This window comes from Ursus arctos, unplaced genomic scaffold (genome assembly GCF_023065955.2).
Source record: "Ursus arctos isolate Adak ecotype North America unplaced genomic scaffold, UrsArc2.0 scaffold_2, whole genome shotgun sequence".
NCBI classification, from domain to species: Eukaryota; Metazoa; Chordata; class Mammalia; order Carnivora; family Ursidae; genus Ursus; species Ursus arctos.
Window position 1 is genome coordinate 99,479,889 of NW_026622874.1, and position 20,322 is coordinate 99,500,210.

General features: G+C 44.7%; 2 protein-coding genes across 2 annotated transcripts in view; one reads left to right on the plus strand and one right to left on the minus strand.

The window, feature by feature from the left end:
- The window catches only part of EIF2AK1 (eukaryotic translation initiation factor 2 alpha kinase 1), a 29,666-nt gene that overhangs the window by 4,813 nt on the left and 4,531 nt on the right, over positions 1-20,322 (minus strand). The window contains exons 2-11 of the mRNA XM_026516282.4: positions 19,106-19,264; positions 15,914-16,047; positions 14,710-14,747; positions 14,038-14,137; positions 13,442-13,522; positions 12,008-12,107; positions 11,385-11,448; positions 10,775-11,096; positions 9,278-9,389; positions 6,054-6,154 (exon numbers count right to left, since the gene is read on the minus strand). Of these exons, the coding sequence (XP_026372067.1) occupies positions 6,054-6,154; positions 9,278-9,389; positions 10,775-11,096; positions 11,385-11,448; positions 12,008-12,107; positions 13,442-13,522; positions 14,038-14,137; positions 14,710-14,747; positions 15,914-16,047; positions 19,106-19,264 (1,211 nt within the window). The remainder of the gene's footprint in view (positions 1-6,053; positions 6,155-9,277; positions 9,390-10,774; positions 11,097-11,384; positions 11,449-12,007; positions 12,108-13,441; positions 13,523-14,037; positions 14,138-14,709; positions 14,748-15,913; positions 16,048-19,105; positions 19,265-20,322) is intronic.
- Positions 1,161-4,732, plus strand: ANKRD61 (ankyrin repeat domain 61). The gene is made up of 3 exons (XM_026516285.4): positions 1,161-1,567; positions 2,481-2,578; positions 3,787-4,732. The coding sequence occupies exons 1-3, from the start codon at positions 1,352-1,354 to the stop codon at positions 4,730-4,732; spliced, it is 1,260 nt and encodes a 419-aa protein (XP_026372070.1). The 5' UTR covers positions 1,161-1,351.

Below are 20,322 nucleotides of genomic sequence, written 5' to 3' on the forward strand. Positions count from 1 at the left end.
CCCTCAAAACTTAAAAAGCAGAGCGGCGGTTCCAAACCTTGGCTGTACATTAGACTCGCCAGGCGGGCTTCAGCCAAGCCACTCCGCAGACCAATACAATCAGGACGCCTGGGGGTGGACACAGGCAGCAGTGTTATGTGCAAGTCCCCACGTTACTCCAAGTTTGAGAACCACTGACGCGGAGCACACCTTGTACTCAAGTGCTCCTCAGCCCCCAATGGGCATCAGAATCCCCCGAGAAGCTTTCGAAAACTACCGTCCTCCCCAACAAGTCAAACACTGATTTTGATTTTTTCATGAGAAAACTTTGATATTTTTTAAAAGCTCCTAGATGATTCTTTGATGTTCGCCAGGGTTGGAGGCAACGAGGTCACACTATGAAAGGTATGCATTTAGCACCATTTAAGCCACCGGAGTAGACCCCAAACTTCTCCTGATGGAACAACCAATCCTGTGCCACCGAAAACTCTGCACCCATACGGGCGCGGGGGGGGGAGGGGTTCCACTCAAAACTAAAATATATTTAGGTTAAAAGTTGGGTTTTCTTACTTTAAATGTAATAATTTTAATTTTTTATTTTCATGTAGAAATTCCACTGTTTCAGCTTTGGTTTTTTGTTTTTTATTTTTTATTTATTTATTTTTTTTTTTTTTTAAGATTTTATTTATTTATTCGACAGAGATAGAGACAGCCAGCGAGAGAGGGAACACAGGCAGGGGGAGTGGGAGAGGAAGAAGCAGGCTCATAGCGGAGGAGCCTGATGTGGGGCTCGATCTCGTAACGCCGGGATCACGCCCTGAGCCGAAGGCAGACGCTTAACCGCTGTGCCACCCAGGCGCCCCTGGTTTTTTGTTTTTTAAATAGCTGAATGGAAGAGAACACAGAAATAATCTTATGTGTAAGATGATAAATTGGGTACGTTTTTGTGATTGAGTCAAGACCCAAAAACTGTGCTTCGAGGGACGCCTGGGTGGCTTGGTCCGTGAAGCGTCTGCCTTCGGCTCAGGTCACGATCCCAGGGTCCTAGGATCGAGCGAGCGCGGCATCGGGCTCCCTGCTGAGCCGAGAGTCTGCCTCTCTCTCTGCCTGCCCCTCACCCCGCTCACGCTCTTGTGCGCTCTCTCTCTAATAAATAAAATCTTAAAAGAAAAAAAAGTGCTTCTGTTTGGTACTGTATGGCCGGGAACAAAGCTTGAAGAAACTGGCTCTGAGATAAAAATGAATCGTGTTCACAGATAGGATTCTCAACAGTTCTAGAACAGAACTAATGGGATCATAATGAGACTGAATTGGACCAATTCTGTCACAAGTGTCCCCTGAACTTCCAAGTCCCCACTCTTAAGTTTTGCCCATGGGAAACGTAACCAAGAGAAGCAGCAGGGAGCTGGTCGCCGACGGCGCCGAGCCCCTGGACGAAGGCCCGGCTGCCACCCTCCACACCAGACTCTACGAGGCCATCCTGAGGGAGGACTGCGTGCAGATCTACGCGCTCCTGAGAAGACACCCGGTCAACCAGCCCATGACCATTCGGGCCAGCTCCACCAGATACCGACTATTTCTGAACCAGGTACCCTCCTCTCCGCTCTGTCACTTGCAGGGAAAAGATGCCATGCTTCGGAAGGCCCACCCCCTCGCTGCTCTGAGCTCATCAAACCTCCCCGCGGCGCCCACCACACCCGCGGCCGGACGCCTCACGTCCAGCACCCTGTGCGCCTCCCTTCCAACTGCCGCACATAGGCTGCCGTGCGAAAAGCCTAGAACCCATCTGGCTGGTGGAACGTTAATGCTGTCCTCTCGAATATACCAATGGTGATTACATCTGTGCGAAGGAATTATTCTTCCCCTTTTTTACATATGCTTTTTCATTTTCTAAATTTTTATGCGATGATTACTGCCTTTAGATTTCATTTTTTTCCCAAAAGTCACCGTCTCCTTTACCCCGCCTTCTTCCCTTATCTTGCAGTCACACCGTAAAAGTCACTACTTATTATAGATGTATCTTAAGAACCGGAATACACAGCTCTGCTAACCATGGAAGCACACCGCATTATCTTTGAAACCCTGAAAATGCAGGTTTTACTACTGACACTATGACTTTGGCCAAGTCTTAAAAAACAAAACCTACTTGTCAATCACCCTGTGGGTTATTTTAAGGACTAAGTGCCTTAGTAGCAAGTACCATTAATTTTACACTAGCATCAACTTCCAAAGCTTTACCGAAGTCATTTCTGCTGCATTGGTAAATCTGCATTTATGAAAACCGATTTTATATGAATCTCACTGGTTTTACATGATTTTATATGAATCTCACTGGTTTGGAGTCTTTTAAAATAGTCAAAAAGAAAATTTCAAGGCACACACCAGAAAAATACTGAACTGAGATACTAAGTACACTGATTTCCTCTGAAAGAGCAGGCTGACACAATGATTGCTTCTCACTGCACAGGCCTACTTGCAATGTGTCTGCTTTCTCCCCAAAGCAGACGCAGTCCATCATCCCCATTCATCTGGCTGCCGAAAACCGCAAGGCACAAAGTTTGCTTTGCTTGTTAGAACATGGCGCCGACCCAGAAGTCAGGTAAGTTGACTCAACAGCGATCAGTTCTAAACGAGGACATGCGTGATTTCGATGGTACTCTCCCCGGTCATGTCTGGACTCACCCATTCTTCAGGGGTTATGGACTACAAAATACCATGACTGTGTCTTAAATGAACCAATTTCTTTACCGACTAGATGAGATACTCAGAAAAACTGGCGGTAATGCAGGAACACAAACCAGTCAGCCCACTTCAAGCATCCTGAGAACTAAGCGCTCAGCCATGATGCTGCGGAAAATGCATGAAGTGCTGCTCACAGCCCTCAGGGAGCTTAAAACCCTCAGTTAGGTATGGAAAATAAGTAAACAGAAACACACAATGGATTTTCTTTTTAGTGCCCATCACTAGGAAGTGCACTTCATGAAAGAGGAGTTTATCTCGTTCACCAATACGTCTTTACCACCTAAACCAATGCCTGACACTAAGTGCCAATAAATACGATCTAAGGAATGGAAGAACCACAAGGTGTAAAAATAAAACGACTTCTTGCCCCATAACACTGACAGAAAATAAAGCCCCAAATCCTCAGCATGCCCCAGAAGAGCCCCCCTGGCCTGTCTGGCTCGAACCCTCACCCCTGCCCAGCCCTGCCCAGCCCTGCACACCCTCTCCCAGTCCTCCACGACGACGTCACCAATGCACCCCGTCCCCCACAGAGGCTCCTCAGTACACCCTATGGGACCCTCATACCTCTTCGAACTTTGCCCATTTGCACTACTGACCTAGTTATTTAAATACGTTTAATGTCTTTCATGCTAGACTGTCAAGCCCTGCAAAGGCAAGGACTCCCTAGCATGGGGCCTTATGCTAAATAAATATACGGGAACTAAAAATCATTTTCAAATTCAGTGGAGCAGTTACATGTTTGTAATAAACCTTCCCTTTTCTCTGCCAAACTAAAGGAATTTTGGAGGCAACCCTGAGAGATTTCAGTAAAGGAGCACAGTAGAGGGCCACTGTAAAACCCTCACGGCACCTGAGTGCCCCACAAGATGCTGTGATGCATACCACCCCATCCCTCCAAAATGCTGTGCTATCCCAATAAACTAATGTGGATTTTCAAACGCTTCTTTCAAGTAGGCGAGGGGAATCACTTTAAATAAACATTGACTTCTTCAGTACTAATTCTTTGTGTAGAACCGTTTTCATTGTGAATATAGTGTAATGTGCGATCTATAACTATTCTAGGGACACAAGAGGCCTCACCACACTTCACCTGATGATACTGCACTGGCCAATCACTTCTACCATGTTGACACGATCGGGGGACAGAATCCAAAGGATCCTGACAGACAGTCACACTAACGCTGTGATGTGTCTCCGCATTCTGTGCAAACACGGAGCTCAGGTCAACGCTCGAATGGACAACAGCAACCAACTCTCACCCCTCCACCTGGCCATAACCTACGGGACCTATCCCGTTCTCTCCATTTTAGCCCAGAATGGTGCCCACGTCAATGCCATTGACGAAACCAGCATGACACCCCTTCACATGGCTGCCAACACGCTGAATAAGGAGATGATGGAAACGCTGATCGCCTGCGGTGCAAATGTGAACTGCGCCGTCTCCTCCACGGGAAACACGGCCCTTAAGCTGGCGGTCTACACCGCATCGAGCAAAGCAGGCCGACTATTGGCAGCAGGGGTGAGCTGCATCCGTTTGCTGCTAACTCACGGAGCCAAGGTAAACGCCCAGGACCATGAAGGTCAAACAGCTATCCACGAGGCATGTTTTGGAGGCAGGGAGGCAATCATCAACCTCCTGCTTGAATTTGAAGCAAACGTGAACATACTAACAAGAAACGGGGAGTCTCCGATACACAAGTACCTCCAGCGCAGTTCCAACATACGGGACACGGGGCTTCTCGCCAGGCTCGTGGATCGCTCTTACCCTTTGAGACTGACCAATAACCAAGGAATTCTACCTGCAGAAATCATGCTACCAGAATTCCACCTCTTAAGGGAAACCCTAGTAAAGTTATCTCAAGAACCCTTATCCCTAGAGGACATCTGTAAAAGAACCATCAGAAACATTTATGGTGAGAAATACAAACAATACTTAAAGCAGCTCCTCCCAGTGAAGATCTGGAACTCTCTATATGATTATTTTGACTTAGCTTACCTCTTGAAATAGGACCTCAAAGTTTTACCAGCCACACAATTTCAGTAACTCACACCACATTTTCTGGCTAGACTTGTACCCAGAAAACACTTAACTCCTCACCTTGTACATCGCAGATGTACAAACTGGTTCTTAAACTTTTTTTCAAAAAATAAAATGATTTGCACATTAACTTTTTGTTCCCAAATATTCCTTGAAAGACATTTTTCACAACTTAATTTCTTTGTTCAAAAAACAAGCAAATTAAAACTCTTCTGCCAAAGACGTAAATCTGTTTTCTCTCTCTCTGATAGTCTTTTGTGAATAAACACTGGAATAATCATAGATTTTTTAAACAGTAGAAAGAAACTTCCCATGTTAAATTTCCTTTAAGTTACATAACTTAAGGCTACAATAACATATAAGGATTTTTGCCAGCATTGAATACATTTAACATCATCTATTATGTGAGCACTCAGAACACACTCACTACCTGAAAAACACACTATTCGTCCACAGAGAATTTTCAAATGCCCAAAGATCACTGCCTTTAAATTCAATCTAGGGATGCCTGGGGGGCTCAGTCCGTTAAGCACCTGCCTTCGGCTTAGGTCATGATCCCAGGATCCTGGGATCGAGTCCCACACCGGGCTCCCTGCTCAGTGGGAAGCCTGCTTCTTCCTCTCCCTCTGCCTGCTGCTCCCCCTGCTTGTGCTCTCTCTCTCTAACAAGTAAATAAAATCTTTAAAAAAATAAAATAAAATAGGGGCGCCTGGGTGGCGCAGTTGTTAAGCGTCTGCCTTCGGCTCAGGGAGTGATCCCGGAGTTATGGGATCAAGCCCCACATCAGGCTCTTCCGCTGTAAGCCTGCTTCTTCCTCTCCCACTCCCCCTGCTTGTGTTCCCTCTCTCGCTGGCTGTCTCTCTCTCTGTCAAATAAATAAATAAAATCTTTAAAAAAATAATAAAATAAAAAAATAAAAAATAAAATAAAATAAAATAAATTCTATCTAAAGTTCCAGACTCATGGGATGATTTATATAACAATAATGATAACCCCCTAAGTAAATGAAAGAGGATACATAATTTCATTTAACTCAGTGAACCAACACCACGTCCTCCCTGATACAAAGCACTTACCTTCAATGTTTTTTTTTTAAAGATTTTTTATTTATTTATTTGACAGAGACAGCCAGCGAGAAAGGGAACACAAGCAGGGGGAGTGGGATAGGAAGAAGCAGGCTCCCAGCAGAGGAGACTGATGTGGGGCTCGATCCCAGAACGCTGGGATCACGCCCTGAGCCGAAGGCAGACGCTTCACGACTACGCCACCCAGGCGCCCCCAAAGCACTTACCTTCAGATCTCTATGTACAATTCCCATGTTATGGATGTAAAATACACCTTCCACCAATTCTTGAAAAATTTTTGTTGCAACACTGGCCATGACATAAGGACCTTGAAGGAAAAAAGGAAGTTTTATTTCTCTGTCTTTTTACTCATTACACTAACATCTAAATGTTACATAGTTCTAAAAACATTAACATAATTCAGATTTTCAACAAAGTCAACACTCCAAAATGCTTAAAAATAAGAAGGGCTCCTCAGCTTGCCAAGAAACCATCACAAACTAGTGTTCTAGTGAATGGACTTGGTGTCACTGATTTTAGCCAGAGCCCCTGTATTAATTACTTCGTACACCAGTCTCAGGCATAAGATGGCTGGATGAAACTAGGTTCAAATGTCCTTCAACCCCTGACACTCCGGGGTTTAACGCTAATAAATCTGGTGTCCCAAGCCTACTGCGGATTAAAGACATTGCTACAAATAATGCAATCAGAAAAAAGATAAGCTACGCTTGCTCAAGGAATGAGCCCCCATTATACGGAAGATTTGGAATGCTGTATTTTCCAAAAAGGACTGAGAAATGAAAAGTGAAGTATATGGGGAGAAAAGTAAATGGTTTAATTCATCTATTAACATGACGATATAATGACTGACTTCAGGGGTGGGAAAGTTTTGTAGGATGAAAACAAACTGCTAAAGCAAAAATTCCTCGTTTTCCAGCTAAGTAAATGTGGTGATATCATAATAAGCACTTAACAGCTCTTGTCTCCTCAGCCATTTTACACCATAAACACGTAACACGGAAATACGACGTGCTCCCTTTCCTCCTGGAGGAGCCGACCTTGCTGTGCAGCTCACCTATGCCACTCTCCTTTTGCACCAGCAAGCAGATAACTCAGGGATCTCAAGTCCCCACGGACTGGAGAAGACAGGAAACTCTGGGTGTCTGTGTGTATAAACACAATGGTCCCACTTACGGGCACCGCCACTAACATGCTCCTCTCGTTGGAGCGACAGCCTCCTGTCCGTGATGAAGGAGAGCTTTGGGACTCTCACAGCCACTCGGAACAACGACCTGCCTTTGGTCTGTCTGTAACAGGTTCTCATTTTAACCCACCTAACACACGCAAACAGTGAGCCCCCGTACACGGGCCTGATCGGGTGGGAACAGCTTACGTTCCCTCAGGAACACATCCTTTGCACGGAGCCCTTCCATCCTCACACCCTGTCAAATGGGATGGTCCACGTTTCACCGCGGAGGAAACAGGCTGACAGCAGTTACCCGACTTGCCCCAAACCTCACCGCCAGGGAGTGCTGGAGCCAGGATTCAAACCTGGGTCTATCACGTGTGGATTGTTGGGGATGACTGATGTAAAGCTATACTCAACAGGAAGGGGAATACTGCCAAGTTAAACCTTTCTATTTTAAAATACTTTTAAAAGAAAAATACGCATCATGCTAGCAGTAACCTCCACATCTTGCCCTCCCTGTTTTCGTAGGCTTATTGTCCTGGATGGTGAAAATCACTGGTACCCCATACCTCGTGTGGGACTCACTACTTACTTTCTAAATGGAAGTTTAAAGATCAACAACTGCATAGACGACTTTAATAAACCATTCTTCTTTTTACAGAGACATCTGCACCTAGTACTACGATGCTCGCGCAGCAGGGAATACAACCCCGCAGGAAACTGAAAATACCCCCACTCATTACCTGCCACGACTGAGCTGAGCGAAGCCTGGCGTGTCCTGGTTACACAGTAAAACAGAGAAGTGGGGAGCGTCGAGGAGACGCTTGACGGAGGCATTCTGTTTCTGCCTCCCTGGAAGCTAATCTAAGCTTCTGGGGGTGCAAATGATCTACAGCTTAGACCAAATAAAGGATTATAGTGTCACGTGGCGTGAACAGCAAATGACTAACAATCAGTATTTAGCTGGGTCTTTACTTAAAATCGGGTCACTTGCATCCCCAGTCTTGATCACTGAATACAGTGATTGTCAACTTTGGCTACACATTAGTATCAAGAGAATTTCCAAGAAAAATACCAGAGGCCAAGCCCTATTGCATATCAATTATATAAAAATTGCTGGTACGGTCCCTGACAACACCCTTCAAAAAAAAAAATAGACGTTACTTGTTGGAACAATCTTAGATCTAAAGAGAAACGGAGACCATAGTACGGTTCCCACTTACCCTGACCCAGTTTCCCATTATTAACACCGGCACTGGTACGGGACATCCGTCACAGTTCATGCACCAAGACTGATACAAGTCCACAATTTACTCAGACTTCCCAGTTTTTACCGAACGCCCTTTCTCTGTTCTAGGGCTCCAGCCAGAATACTGCATCACATTCAGTGGTCAGCTCTCGTGAGGTTCCTCCAGTCTGGGGCAGTGCCTCACTTTTCCATTTTATGAGGACTTTGACAGCTTCGAGAAATACTCGTCAGATATTTCACAGAAATGTACCTAGGCTGGGATTTGCCTGACATTTTCTTATAGTTAGACTGGCATCATGGGTTCTGGGGAGAGAGACCCCAGACATACAATGCCCTTCTCATCGCACCTTCTCAAGGTCACACACTACGAACAGTTTTCACTGCTGATGCTGACCTTGAACACCAGCCACAGTCACGGCAGCCAAAGCCATGGGCCATGGTGGTCGGCTTTCTCCACCTACTTTCTCTTACTCTGTCTCATCAACATCTTTTTTAAAGCTCCCCAGGCGATTCTAATGTGTGCCACAGGTGAGAACAGTGTTACAGTAATTTTAAAAATTACTAACCTCACAGTCTTCCTAGGGCATGTCTAATTGCTGGGGAAGGAAGGGGCTCTGGATCTTAAGAGAGACAAACTTTTCACCACCTACCCTCCTGTAAGGGTTTCTTCAAAGATGTCTCCGCAAGAGTATCACGTCGTCAGGTTTAAAAAATAATTAAATGATTAAATTTCTTCCTTAAAATAAATTCGAAAAGACCTTTTCTGCCCAAAATCATGAACCTAAATTCTAGCACATACTGCTTAGATATCCACAAACGTGTCTTTATCTCAGAGAAAGTTAACTTCCGAATACCTATATGTTCTCGGAAATGTTGAAATAAGCACACGGGTTTGTTCTGAAAAGGTGATTCTTTTTTCCGAGCCTAAAGCACCTGCAGGTAGTCCCTGCATCGGAAGATGGGCCAGTGTCTCCGTTTCCGGCCCAGCGTTCTGAGCTCCGCCCGGTACTCACATGCCGCTTCGTCCACGTACTCCCGGCCCCGCTGGTTTCTCTCGACTATCCAGTCCCACAGCGAGAGCTCGCACAGCTGCATCTGGATGTGCAGCATCAGGTGGAACTGCACCTGGGGGACGACACGCTGGCTGCCACCGGGGCACGACTTGCTTGCGCTATTCATTCAGTCAACAGACACTCACTCGCCTCCGCTAGGCCAAGCAGGGGGCTACGTGCTCAGGAAAGAGACGACAGACACACGACCGGCCGAGAAGCCCAAAGGCTCGTGAAGGAGACAGAGGAAGAAAGGAACGCCTCGAACAGCGCGCCAGAATGCGAGCAGGCAGGGGGGAGGCTGCTGCAGAGCGAGACAAGCTCCTGAATGTGACGCTGAGGCCCTGGCACGGGAAGGATCGGGTCTGCTCCCCACATGTGGTCGCTGAAGCTCAGACATAGCGTCAGAGAATGGCCGGGTGCCACCCTACTGCTCTCCGAGCACCTCAAAGCAGATGCGCATTTTGGAGGCCTCGCTGTGTCCATAAATAACTTGTTCAAGGGAAAGGCAAGCAAGAGTTAAGCTCACCACAGCGCATGCGTTTAGGCACCAAGGAAGTTTCCCAAATGGAGTGCAGAGAAATGGAATGGTTCTGATGAAAAGTCCCTCAAACTCCACTCCTGTGTGACCCTGTTCAAAGTTTTTTTTTGTTTTTTTTTTTTTAAGATTTTATTTATTTATTCGACAGAGATAGAGACAGCCAGCGAGAGAGGGAACACAAGCAGGGGGAGTGGGAGAGGAAGAAGCAGGCTCATAGCGGAAGAGCCTGATGTGGGGCTCGATCCCATAACGCCGGGATCACGCCCTGAGCCGAAGGCAGACGCTTAACCGCTGTGCCACCCAGGCGCCCCTGTTCAAAGTTTTCTATCTCATAAAAAGCACATGCTCGGAGCCACATATTCCTGGGCAACGAGAATGAATTCTGCATCCCAGCATGCTGGATTAGACAGAGACCCTGTGAGCATTCGGGTCCTTTTTAACACTAAGACCCCAAACTGGTGAGGGTATGTAGCAGTCTCACCAGCATAGGGGTGTGACCCTCAATGAGAGTGTCCTGAAAACACACCTGATCGCTCCTCTCCTGAAGTCACGTTCCAAAACAGAGAAGGTCTTTATGCATAAACACATTTGCACAGCATGGTACGAACACACAACAGAAACAGTGTGACCAATGCTTCCAACTCCAGGAGGCACAAATGAGAAGAAACAGAAGTGGCCAGAAAAGGATTAGCAGGCGTTAACTAAGCGAAGGAAGACCCAACACAAGGGCCACAGGCCAGGCGGACGTGGAGGGGAGAGGCTGACAAAGACAGATGAAGAGTGTATGGGAGGGGACCTGGGGAGAGGGCAAGGCGTGCAATCAGCTGGGGCGGGAGGGGGCCACATCTAGTCGCGGGTCCTCCGCACTATGACTATGGGTGAGCATCAAATCATCAGCAGGTTCTGGGAAAGTGATCTACCTCTGTCTGCCCCGACAAACTTAAGTTTTCAGAAGATTCCCCGGTGGATGTGAAATTCCCTTCTAAGTCGGAATGATGCCTAAGTGGCAGCTGATGTTCAATGATCGATCCGGAAGGCAAATCAGCCAAATCATTTCCTTGGAGCAAACTGGATGATTCAAATTCCCTGGAATCTCTTGTGATTAAACTGGTGCCATAGTTCACCAATCTGTTATTCTGACTGTCAGTGCCAGCTTCTCCTGAGGACTTTTCTTTTTCTGAGGTGAACTCGGCGAAGATAATGGATGAGCTGTTACTTTCATCATTTTGAACATACGGATTTCTGGAGAGAATAAAAAAAAACCCAGTAAAGATAAAAATCAGGTTAAAAAAGACCAAGAGTAACTCAGCTGTCCCTTCACGGCCACATAAATCTCACTGGTAAACTCTGGAAGCACATGGCATTATATCTCTGAGCAGCAACGTTTACTGAAAACACTGGCAGGAACTAGCTGAAAGGAAGAAGCCACTTAACACTTTGTAATAAAAATGAGTAAAAGACAAAGACAACCCAGTGCAGGTGACAGGTTACATCTAACGTGTCAAACTACACACCAACCAGTCCACATACCGGTCGTCCTCCTCCTCCTCGTCGGAGAGCACTTCCAGAGATGGCAGCTGAACAGAAACTCTATCTGCAAAACAAAACACACACACACACAAACACATCTTCAAGCAGCTTAGCTTTCTAATTTATGGTCGAAGACAGAGCTAAAGGAACACCAAATGAGACCACAAGTCTAGAAACGTCAATACTTTCCGGCAAAATATGATACGACAAGCTTATTCAAAGGCCTGGCACATTCTGGAAACTATAAAAACGGAGCCGTTCAGCTACGCCGGAGGCGGGGCAAACTTTCTGCAGGGGGCCCGGAGTAACTGTTGTAGGATTTACAGGCCTTCCAGGCCTCGGTGCAACTCTGTGCAACTCGCTTCAGCTGTTCTAGAGCAAAAGCGGCCGCAGACAACACACGAATAAAGGAGCCTGCGTCCTAACACACTTTATTCATTGACGTGAAATCCAAATTTGATATGACTTTCACGAAGTATTCTTCTTTTGATTCCTTTTAAACTATTTAAACATGTAAGAAAACACTCTCAGCTCGCAGGCGGCACCGAAGCAGGGGCAGGCCGGGTGCGGCCCACGGGCCGCGGTTTGCCAACCCCGCCGCTCTCCCGTCTGTAACGGCTCACCTTGTGTTTGCGCCACGTGAACGTGTTCGATCCAAGCAGTGTGATAGCCTACGATATTAGGGTGCTGAAGGCCTGCCAGCACCTTCACCTCCCGCAGTACCTAAAGAGGAAACACGCGCAGTTTACTGACAGCTTGGTCACTGGGCATGGCACCAACTTGCTCCAGAGCAAAACAATAAAAACCCATCCGAACAAGGAGTCTAAACTATGTTAAAATAATTGGAATATTTCTGAGAGACAGATGGAATTGTTATAGCAACAAAATAACTCACGCATATCTGGTGCTTTATACTTTTCTTAGCCCATTTATATTCATTCTCTCATTTCATCCCTCCTAGTGAGTCCAGGGCTTGCTTCAGCAGCACACATACTACTAGTAAGTCCAATCCTGCTGTCACCACTATGTCAAGGACAGGAGACACAGTGGCTTAGAGAGGTGCACCTGGGTGGCTCAGTTGGTTAAGCATCTGCCTTTGGCTCAGGTCATGATCTCAGGGTCCTGGGATCACGCCCCACATCGGGCTCCAGGCTCTGCGGGGAGTCTGCTTTTCCCTCTCCCTCGGCCCCTCCCCTGACTTGCGCACACATGTGCATGCTATCTCTGGTCTCTCTCTCTCTCTCTCAAATAAATAAAATCTTAAAAAAAAAAAGGTGGCTTAGAGGACTACGTCATTTGCCCAGGACCAAACACCATGTCGGGGGAAAACCAGAACCTGAAATGAGCTCATGTGTTTTCATAACAAGCTATACTGTATATGAAAAATATACTTTAAAAATTAATTTCCCCAGGGGCGCCTGGGTGGCACAGCGGTTAAGCGTCTGCCTTCGGCTCAGGGCGTGATCCCGGCATTATGGGATCGAGCCCCACATCAGGCTCCTCCACTATGAGCCTGCTTCTTCCTCTCCCACTCCCCCTGCTTGTGTTCCCTCTCTCGCTGGCTGTCTCTGTTAAATAAATAAATAAAATCTTAAAAAAAAAAATTAATTTCCCCAGCAATGATCTTGAAATGTGGTCAGTCTGAAGTGTCTATTAAAAATTAAGTCAACAGCCGCTTGGGTGGCTCAGTGGATTAGGCATCCGACTCTTGATTTCAGCAAGGATCATGATCTCAGGGTCGTGAGATCGAGCCCCGCATTGGGCTCCGTGCTAAGCATGGAGCCTGCTTGGGACTTTCTCTCTCCCTCTCCCTCTGCCCCTCCCTGCCATTCACACTCTCGCTCTCTCAAAAAACTTTTTAAATAAATAAAAAATAAAAAATTAAGTCAAATAAAAATTTGGCTTTGTTGTTTATTTTACTGTAACCCACTTTTAGTAAACTTAGCAATCCACAACACCTAATATTTGCCAAGTACACACACACACACACACACAACTCTTTCGAAAGGATCAAAATACCCAATTATTCAAAACAAATACATTTCAAAAAAGCATACCTTCATACAATCTGTTTTAGTTGCGCCATTAATCAGGATTTTTTTAATTGCATAATACTGACCATCTAATTTATTCCTGACCTGAAAAGTAGAGGAAAAGAAAAAGTATATTGTGCCATTAAATTCAATTGAATAGACCAAGTTATTCTAACTTGAGCTTAGGATTTAGCTAAAGAGATAAAATTAAGCGAAAGACAAGTGTCTTTACTATGTTCAGCAAAGTCAGCCATAGTCAGCTAGACTAGAAGCTTCCAAACTGCACAAGGACTCCAGCTCCTGGAGATTCTATGTCTGAAAAATGGAAATGCTAGCAGAAAAAACCCACATGAGGCCCAAAATACAAAAGCACAGCTTTCTTCCGTGATACATTTTTAAGTAAATTAATGCGGTTTCCAGAGTCTGCCTAAACCACCGATGTGGTTAGGAAAAAGTTAAAACCTGCCCACTTCCCTGTAAATGACAAGTCTTAATGAAAAGTAAACACACATGATTTCTAGGAACTTCCCTTGGGGCACTTTAAACAATAATCATGGGAACAACTTCTCAAAATACATTTACTCAGAGCAGGAGGTTAAAACGGATTTGTGGAAAACAACCTTGTACACTCTTCCGTATCCGCCTTTTCCTAAGACGGCAAGCTCTTCAAACTCATTTAGGTACCGTGAAGTCTGTGCTTCAAAGGCTACTTCCCTCGATCTAAACGTGAAATACAAACAACCAATCAATATTAAAACACCAGAGAACCAAGTGCCCGGGATATTTTACATTGACTGCATCACTAACCTGCCAAACTTTACTGATCACTAAATTATGATGATTTGAAAAGATGAGCCGAAACAAAATTTTTCATTCTCTAGGAAGGAAATTATTTGCTCAGCAAATCAACACGTAATAAAGATAGCAAGGGGAAAAAACAGAGATGGCAAAGGGATCGTTCATCAAGTACGTTACAGTAATTAGTATTCCAGTTAGAAATTATCAATGGTTTAAAGCAGGAATCCTAAGGATGACTAACTGAGAATCGGTGCTCTGAATTAAGGGCTGGGCTTATGGAATCTACATAGAATGGGGTGGGGGGATGAGAAGTAAAACAAATCTTGGAGCAGTCATCAATTTCTGAGAATAAAGTTTTAATTTTCATAAACTACCCTAACTACATTATTTTTAACTCCAAAACTAATTTCTGATTAATTCAGGATAAGTTCTTAACCTTAATTTCTTTTGGACATTTTACCCTTTGCACAATCACCGAAGTATCTGACACATACCTGATCTTCTGGATATGAGAATTATCCTCACAAGGATCCTAAAATCAGAAAATTACTTTAAAAGCATTTTAGGCAAATTTCATGGAATGAGGACTCTAACAAGATTCAATATCACATTAATAGTCCCAAATGCTCAAACCATATTTAAAAAAAGAAACACATTCTGGCTTTTTCAGTATCACCTAGGGGTTTACAATTGAAAACATTTCTGTCTTAACCAAAGGATCGCTACTAAAAAAGCTGTATTCTAGCCATCTACTGATAAGGCTGAGAACTTACGAAGGAGCTCTATCAGCAAATAATTCTGACTTCACCTTCAAAACAAATGCAGAAACAGACCACTTCTCACATCTCCACTGCTACCACCTCTCCAAGCTGCTGTCACCTCTTGCCTGTTTGACCACCTGTCCCCCTGCTTCTGCCTTTCCCTCCCTCCATCTATTCTCAACACTGCAGCTGCCGTGGTCCATTAAAACGTAAGTCAGATCACGTCACTCCTTGCCTCAAAATCCTAGAAAGCTTCCTACTTTACTAGGAGTAAAAAACCAAAGACATTAAAATTCCATCTGTCCGTCTGACTGCCCTAAGCTGCCCTCCTTGCCCTGTCCCTCCCACACTCTCCCCTTGCTTCCTCTACTCCAGCCACATGGCTGCCAGTCAGCTTCCCAAAACCACCAAGCACACTGCCACCTCGGGAATGACTAATCCTCCGCCTGGAACATTCTTCCTCCAGGTTGGTACGTGGCTCGTACTCTCCACTGCAGCTCCTGATTCAGTAACTGGCCACGCTGGATAGAACCCACACATAGTTTCTAAGCCCCTTCACTGCTTTGTATTTCTCCTTAACACTCACCACCATGTAACTCTGTCTTTATTTTTATATAATTTTTATTATGTTTCTATTGCTGCCTGCCCCCTCATCAGAACATAAACTCAGAAAAAAATCAAAACAAAACAAAACAAACACAAGCCCCAATGAGGGCAGGTGCTTTTGTCTTTTGTCTGTTTTGTTTGCTGCTTGAATCCCAGGTCCTACAAGCCTAACACACAGTAGTCACTGGATAAATATTTACGGAATAAACAAATTAAGGTTAACATTTTGATAAACCTGTATTAGAACCAGGATTTCATAATGCTTTAAAATACAGTTCTCCTGAAATTAAAATGTTTTTGTCATACACACAGTTTGCATTTTAGTGCTTACCTGACGAACTCTCTCTTTAGCAGACCTCATTAAATGAGTAATAGCTCTGTTGTGGTGTAGTCTCAACGAGCTAAACTCATCACTACAGGTGAAAGAAGACAGCAGCCCCATTTTGATAAAGGTCTGGCAGAGCACTAGAAAAAGAATATGGAAAACTATTATCAGAAAGGCCATCAATAAAATGGCAATTTTAAAGAGACTACAGAGTAATAAGAGCCTCTGTTTTAAAAAACAAAACTCGGGGCACCTGGGTGGCTCAGTTAAGCATTTGCCTTCAGCTCAGGTCATGATCCCCAGGTCCTGGGATCGAGCCCCATGTCGGGCTCCCTGCTCAAAGGGGAGTCTGGTTCTCCATTTCCCTCTGCCCCTCCCCCCCACTCTTGCTCTCCCAAAATAAAATCTTAAAAAAAAAAAAAAAAAAAACCTTTATAAGAAAAAAGTTACATTTATACACATTACAATTTGGAGATTAACCCTCTAGTAGAGAAGGAACAATCGGTACTCTCCTTGATCAGGAGCACGTCTAAAATTACCTATATGATACTGAGCAGTCATTGTTTACCATGCCTGGTCAGCTGGTAAGGCACAAAGCTCTGTTTTTAAAAAGGCAGGGAAAAAGGCAAACTTACTGGTCTCCTGACATTCAAATACATCACCTTTGCTGACAGACAACGAAGCAAGAACAAAGGCAACAGTGAAAACATGATTAGAACTGACAACAAAAGTGAAGTATTGTTTTCAATGAGGGACTGATTATCTCTAACCAACAAACAGCACATACGAGACGTGCATAGACAAAATACCAGGGGAAAGGTAAGTCTGAAATCACAACACCAGGCCCCTCAGAAAAGAAGAAGCAGTTTCTACAGAAGTGTTTGGCTTTTACTTATTCAAGGAATAGAGATACCATAGAGAATATATATATATATATATATATATATATATTTTTTTTTTTTTTTTTTTTTTTTTTTAAAGCATTAAAAGCCAGAGGGCTTAGGTGACCTGCCATTCAAAGTCTGGGGCATTGTGGTCTTGTCGGGAGCCATGATGTGTCGGGGGAGTGTCTGCAGTAGCTGGTCAGCTCTGACTTGTTAGCACCACACGATTAGCTATTTGTGGGTTTAGACTTTGGCCCTCCCCCTCCACACAGCTCTGTAGGCTCCTGAGGAGGAACAGGGACGTTATGCGGCACCCAATACTACAGCAATTCATTATAAACTCACAAAGTCTTGGAAGTCTTACTGTGTTGTAAGCTCAGGCCGTGCACAAGAGTCAGAGGGAATCCGAGAATATTCTTTCTATATGGGTAACTTCATTAGACTATCAACTAATTGAATAACATCAAAAACATTTTAAATATACTTTGTTTAAAAGTTTAGTCACCTAAAAATGAATTCAAAAATAGCTTAAAATCAACAAGATTCAGATTTGCTTTAATTAGGAGCAAGACTACTACATAAAAATCATTATCATCTGCTTGTCTAGACAATGAGCTGAAGACACTAATGCCCAGCTACCAGTGCTCTGGAACCTACAGAACACCCGCTTCTGTACAATACTCCTTCCCACCACTTATTCAATAGACACCTGTATATTTTCCGTGTCCCATCAAGTTCATCAAAATGACAATCTACCTCGAACTAAAAATATGACATTTTAAGCTCACATCTAGGCATCTCTAAGTTTGAGGATTCCTGACACTAAACAAGACTTGGAAAGACTTTTTTGGTAGAAAAGATCCTTAGAATCTGTGGTTGGAGCTATTGAAGAGGCCACAATGCTCTCAATGAGCTGGACCAGAAACATCACCATCTGTACTCTGCTCACGTCTTCGCTTGTTTCTCACACACGTAAACTATGGCAGGAATGAAAACAAACACTTCACCCACTGTGGTACAATAAGAAACATATTTGGTCTTGTCTCCTAAAGCTCACACAGGTCCTAAAATTCTTGTGATTTCCCAAGGGCTGGGGGTGCCAGGAGCATCTTCTCTTCTAATATTTGGTCTTTGACCTGAATTCCTGACTAGAGAGCTTCTAAGACCCTTGGAATCTCCAGCGATAAGAGAGTCTTTGGTATGCTAATGAGATGACTGGCGGGGGGGGGGGGGGGGGGGGGGGGGGGGCGTGTCTCCCTAAGTAGCTTCAAATGGAGATCGGTCACCAGAAATACCAAGCCATGATTAGAAGCTTGGAACTTTCGGCTCCACCCCTCCATTCTCCAGGGAGAGAAGGGCTGGAGACGGAGTTAATCACTGATCATGCCACTGTGACGAAGCCTCCATAAACATCCCTCAAGTACAGCGTTCAGAGAGCCTCTGGGTGAGCACATCCACACACCAGGAGAGTGGTGCATCCCAACTGCATGGGAACAGAAGCTCCTGTACTCTGGTCCTCCTCTGTCTCTTCATCTGGCTGTTCACCTGTACTGGTTATCATACCTTCTCCCATGTAATAAACTGGGAAGCCTAAGTCTCTCCCTGGGTACAGTGAGCCATTATAGCACATTATCAAACCTGAGTGGGCAAGGCTGGACACTTGATAGTGAACAATTTACAGCCGGGTGGGGGGACACAAGGATGGGTAACCTGAGGACACTGGGGACCCATTACTTGCAACTGACATCTGAAGGCAGTCTGTGGTACTCTGAGCCCTTAGCCCGTGGGATCGGACACTAACTCCAGGTAGACAGTGTCAGGATTGAATTGAATTGTAGGACACCCAGCTGGTGTCAGAGAACCAGTCAGCAGAGGGGGAATAAAACCACACATTTGGTGTCATTAGTATTCAGTGTGTAGAGAAAAACAGTTTCCTATTCAACAAGGAATGCAGCTGGTCCGGGGCTCTGGTCAAGAGCTAGCTCAGAATGAGTACCTATGATGTTCGTTCTCCTGCTCACGGACCAAACCATGACAGATCTTCAAAAATTACATGAATCATCATGTTATAGAGACAAAAGAACCATCTTTTACTTATGTAAATACACCCAATTTTATGGTTATTAATCTTTGGGGGTCCCTGGTGATTATATTCATAAGGAATTACCCAAAGGAAAATATAAAATACATTCAAAAAATAAAAATTATTAATACTTATTTCAAATGTTTATCTACCAGCTGTTTCTCAGACCCACAACATCAAACAACATAGTATTTTTACAAGGTTTACTTAGCAAGATTTATTCTTACTAACATTTAAACACCTGTCTTGAACGGAGAGGGTTTGGCTCGTGCACATGGCTCAAGTGCTCCAGCAAAGAGACAAGCAAGAGTTGGTTTGCAACTGCAAAAGGGAAAGTCGGCTGCTGTAGGGGTCCTTTTAATACCTGGAGTTCTGCTGGGACATCGGATTCTAAAAATTAAAAGAGGAAAAAATGTTAATAAACAGGAAACATAATGACAAAACAGCATCTTCTAATTAATGAAACACAAACTATTGACCTTTAAGGAAATGAAACATAAAACGGTAGTTAGGTTGAGTGGGGTTAATCAAGACAGCCTTTCTGGAATTGAGTGTTGAGTTGAATTCTGGAAGTTGGAAGACTACTGGTAGGATGCCATGGGGGGAGGGTGAGAGTTGTGGAAGTAACGGTGTGTGCAAAGGCAGAAAAAAAGAAATGAGTAAATAAACACCCAAGTGAACAAGAGGAACAGGATGGCTTCCTTCAAGAGGACAGCCCAGGCGCCAGCATAAAGAGGGGAGTCTGGCAGCGGCAAGAGGGCGAGGGAGGAAGCAGAGGAACCACCTGGGACACGTGCTGCCTCTGTGCCAACTGTTCCACGTGCACAGCCTCAAATCCTCACAAAACAGTGGAAAGAAGGGTCTCCGCTCTCGCGTTACAGATGAGGACACTGACCTCACAAAGCGGTTAAGGAACTTGTAAACAGATCGGAACGACACCAGGTCCATCGTCTTCCCACCACACAAGACCAAGCAGGTGGGCAAGCTGGCACTTCAAGCTGTAAGTTCTCGCTTACTGTTTGAACGGACCACAAATAGTAAGAAGGAAATATGTCTGAGAAAACTGTTCTGGAAACATGTAACAGGAAGACAGGAAGAGGCAGGCAACAAGAGCGTAGTAAAGGAGGTAAAGGACTGAAACATGGAGGAAAGAAAAGGTCCCAGAGACAGCGAGAAAGAAATGGACTAGCCAATCATACAACACCAGGAATGGGAGGATGGAGGTGTGAATGAGAGTGAAAACTCTAAGAGGGCTATTAGGGGAAAGATGAGACACTACAAACTTTCAAGAGCTGTGGACCTGATGAACTGGAAATGCCCTGCAAAAACAGGGACCATACATCCCATACCTGCTAAAAATCCTCCCCATCTCAAATTATTCCACCCTCCTCTATAATCTACAGAGGTCCTGGAAAAGTCAAAGTTTCCAAATTCAGAGCTCATCACCA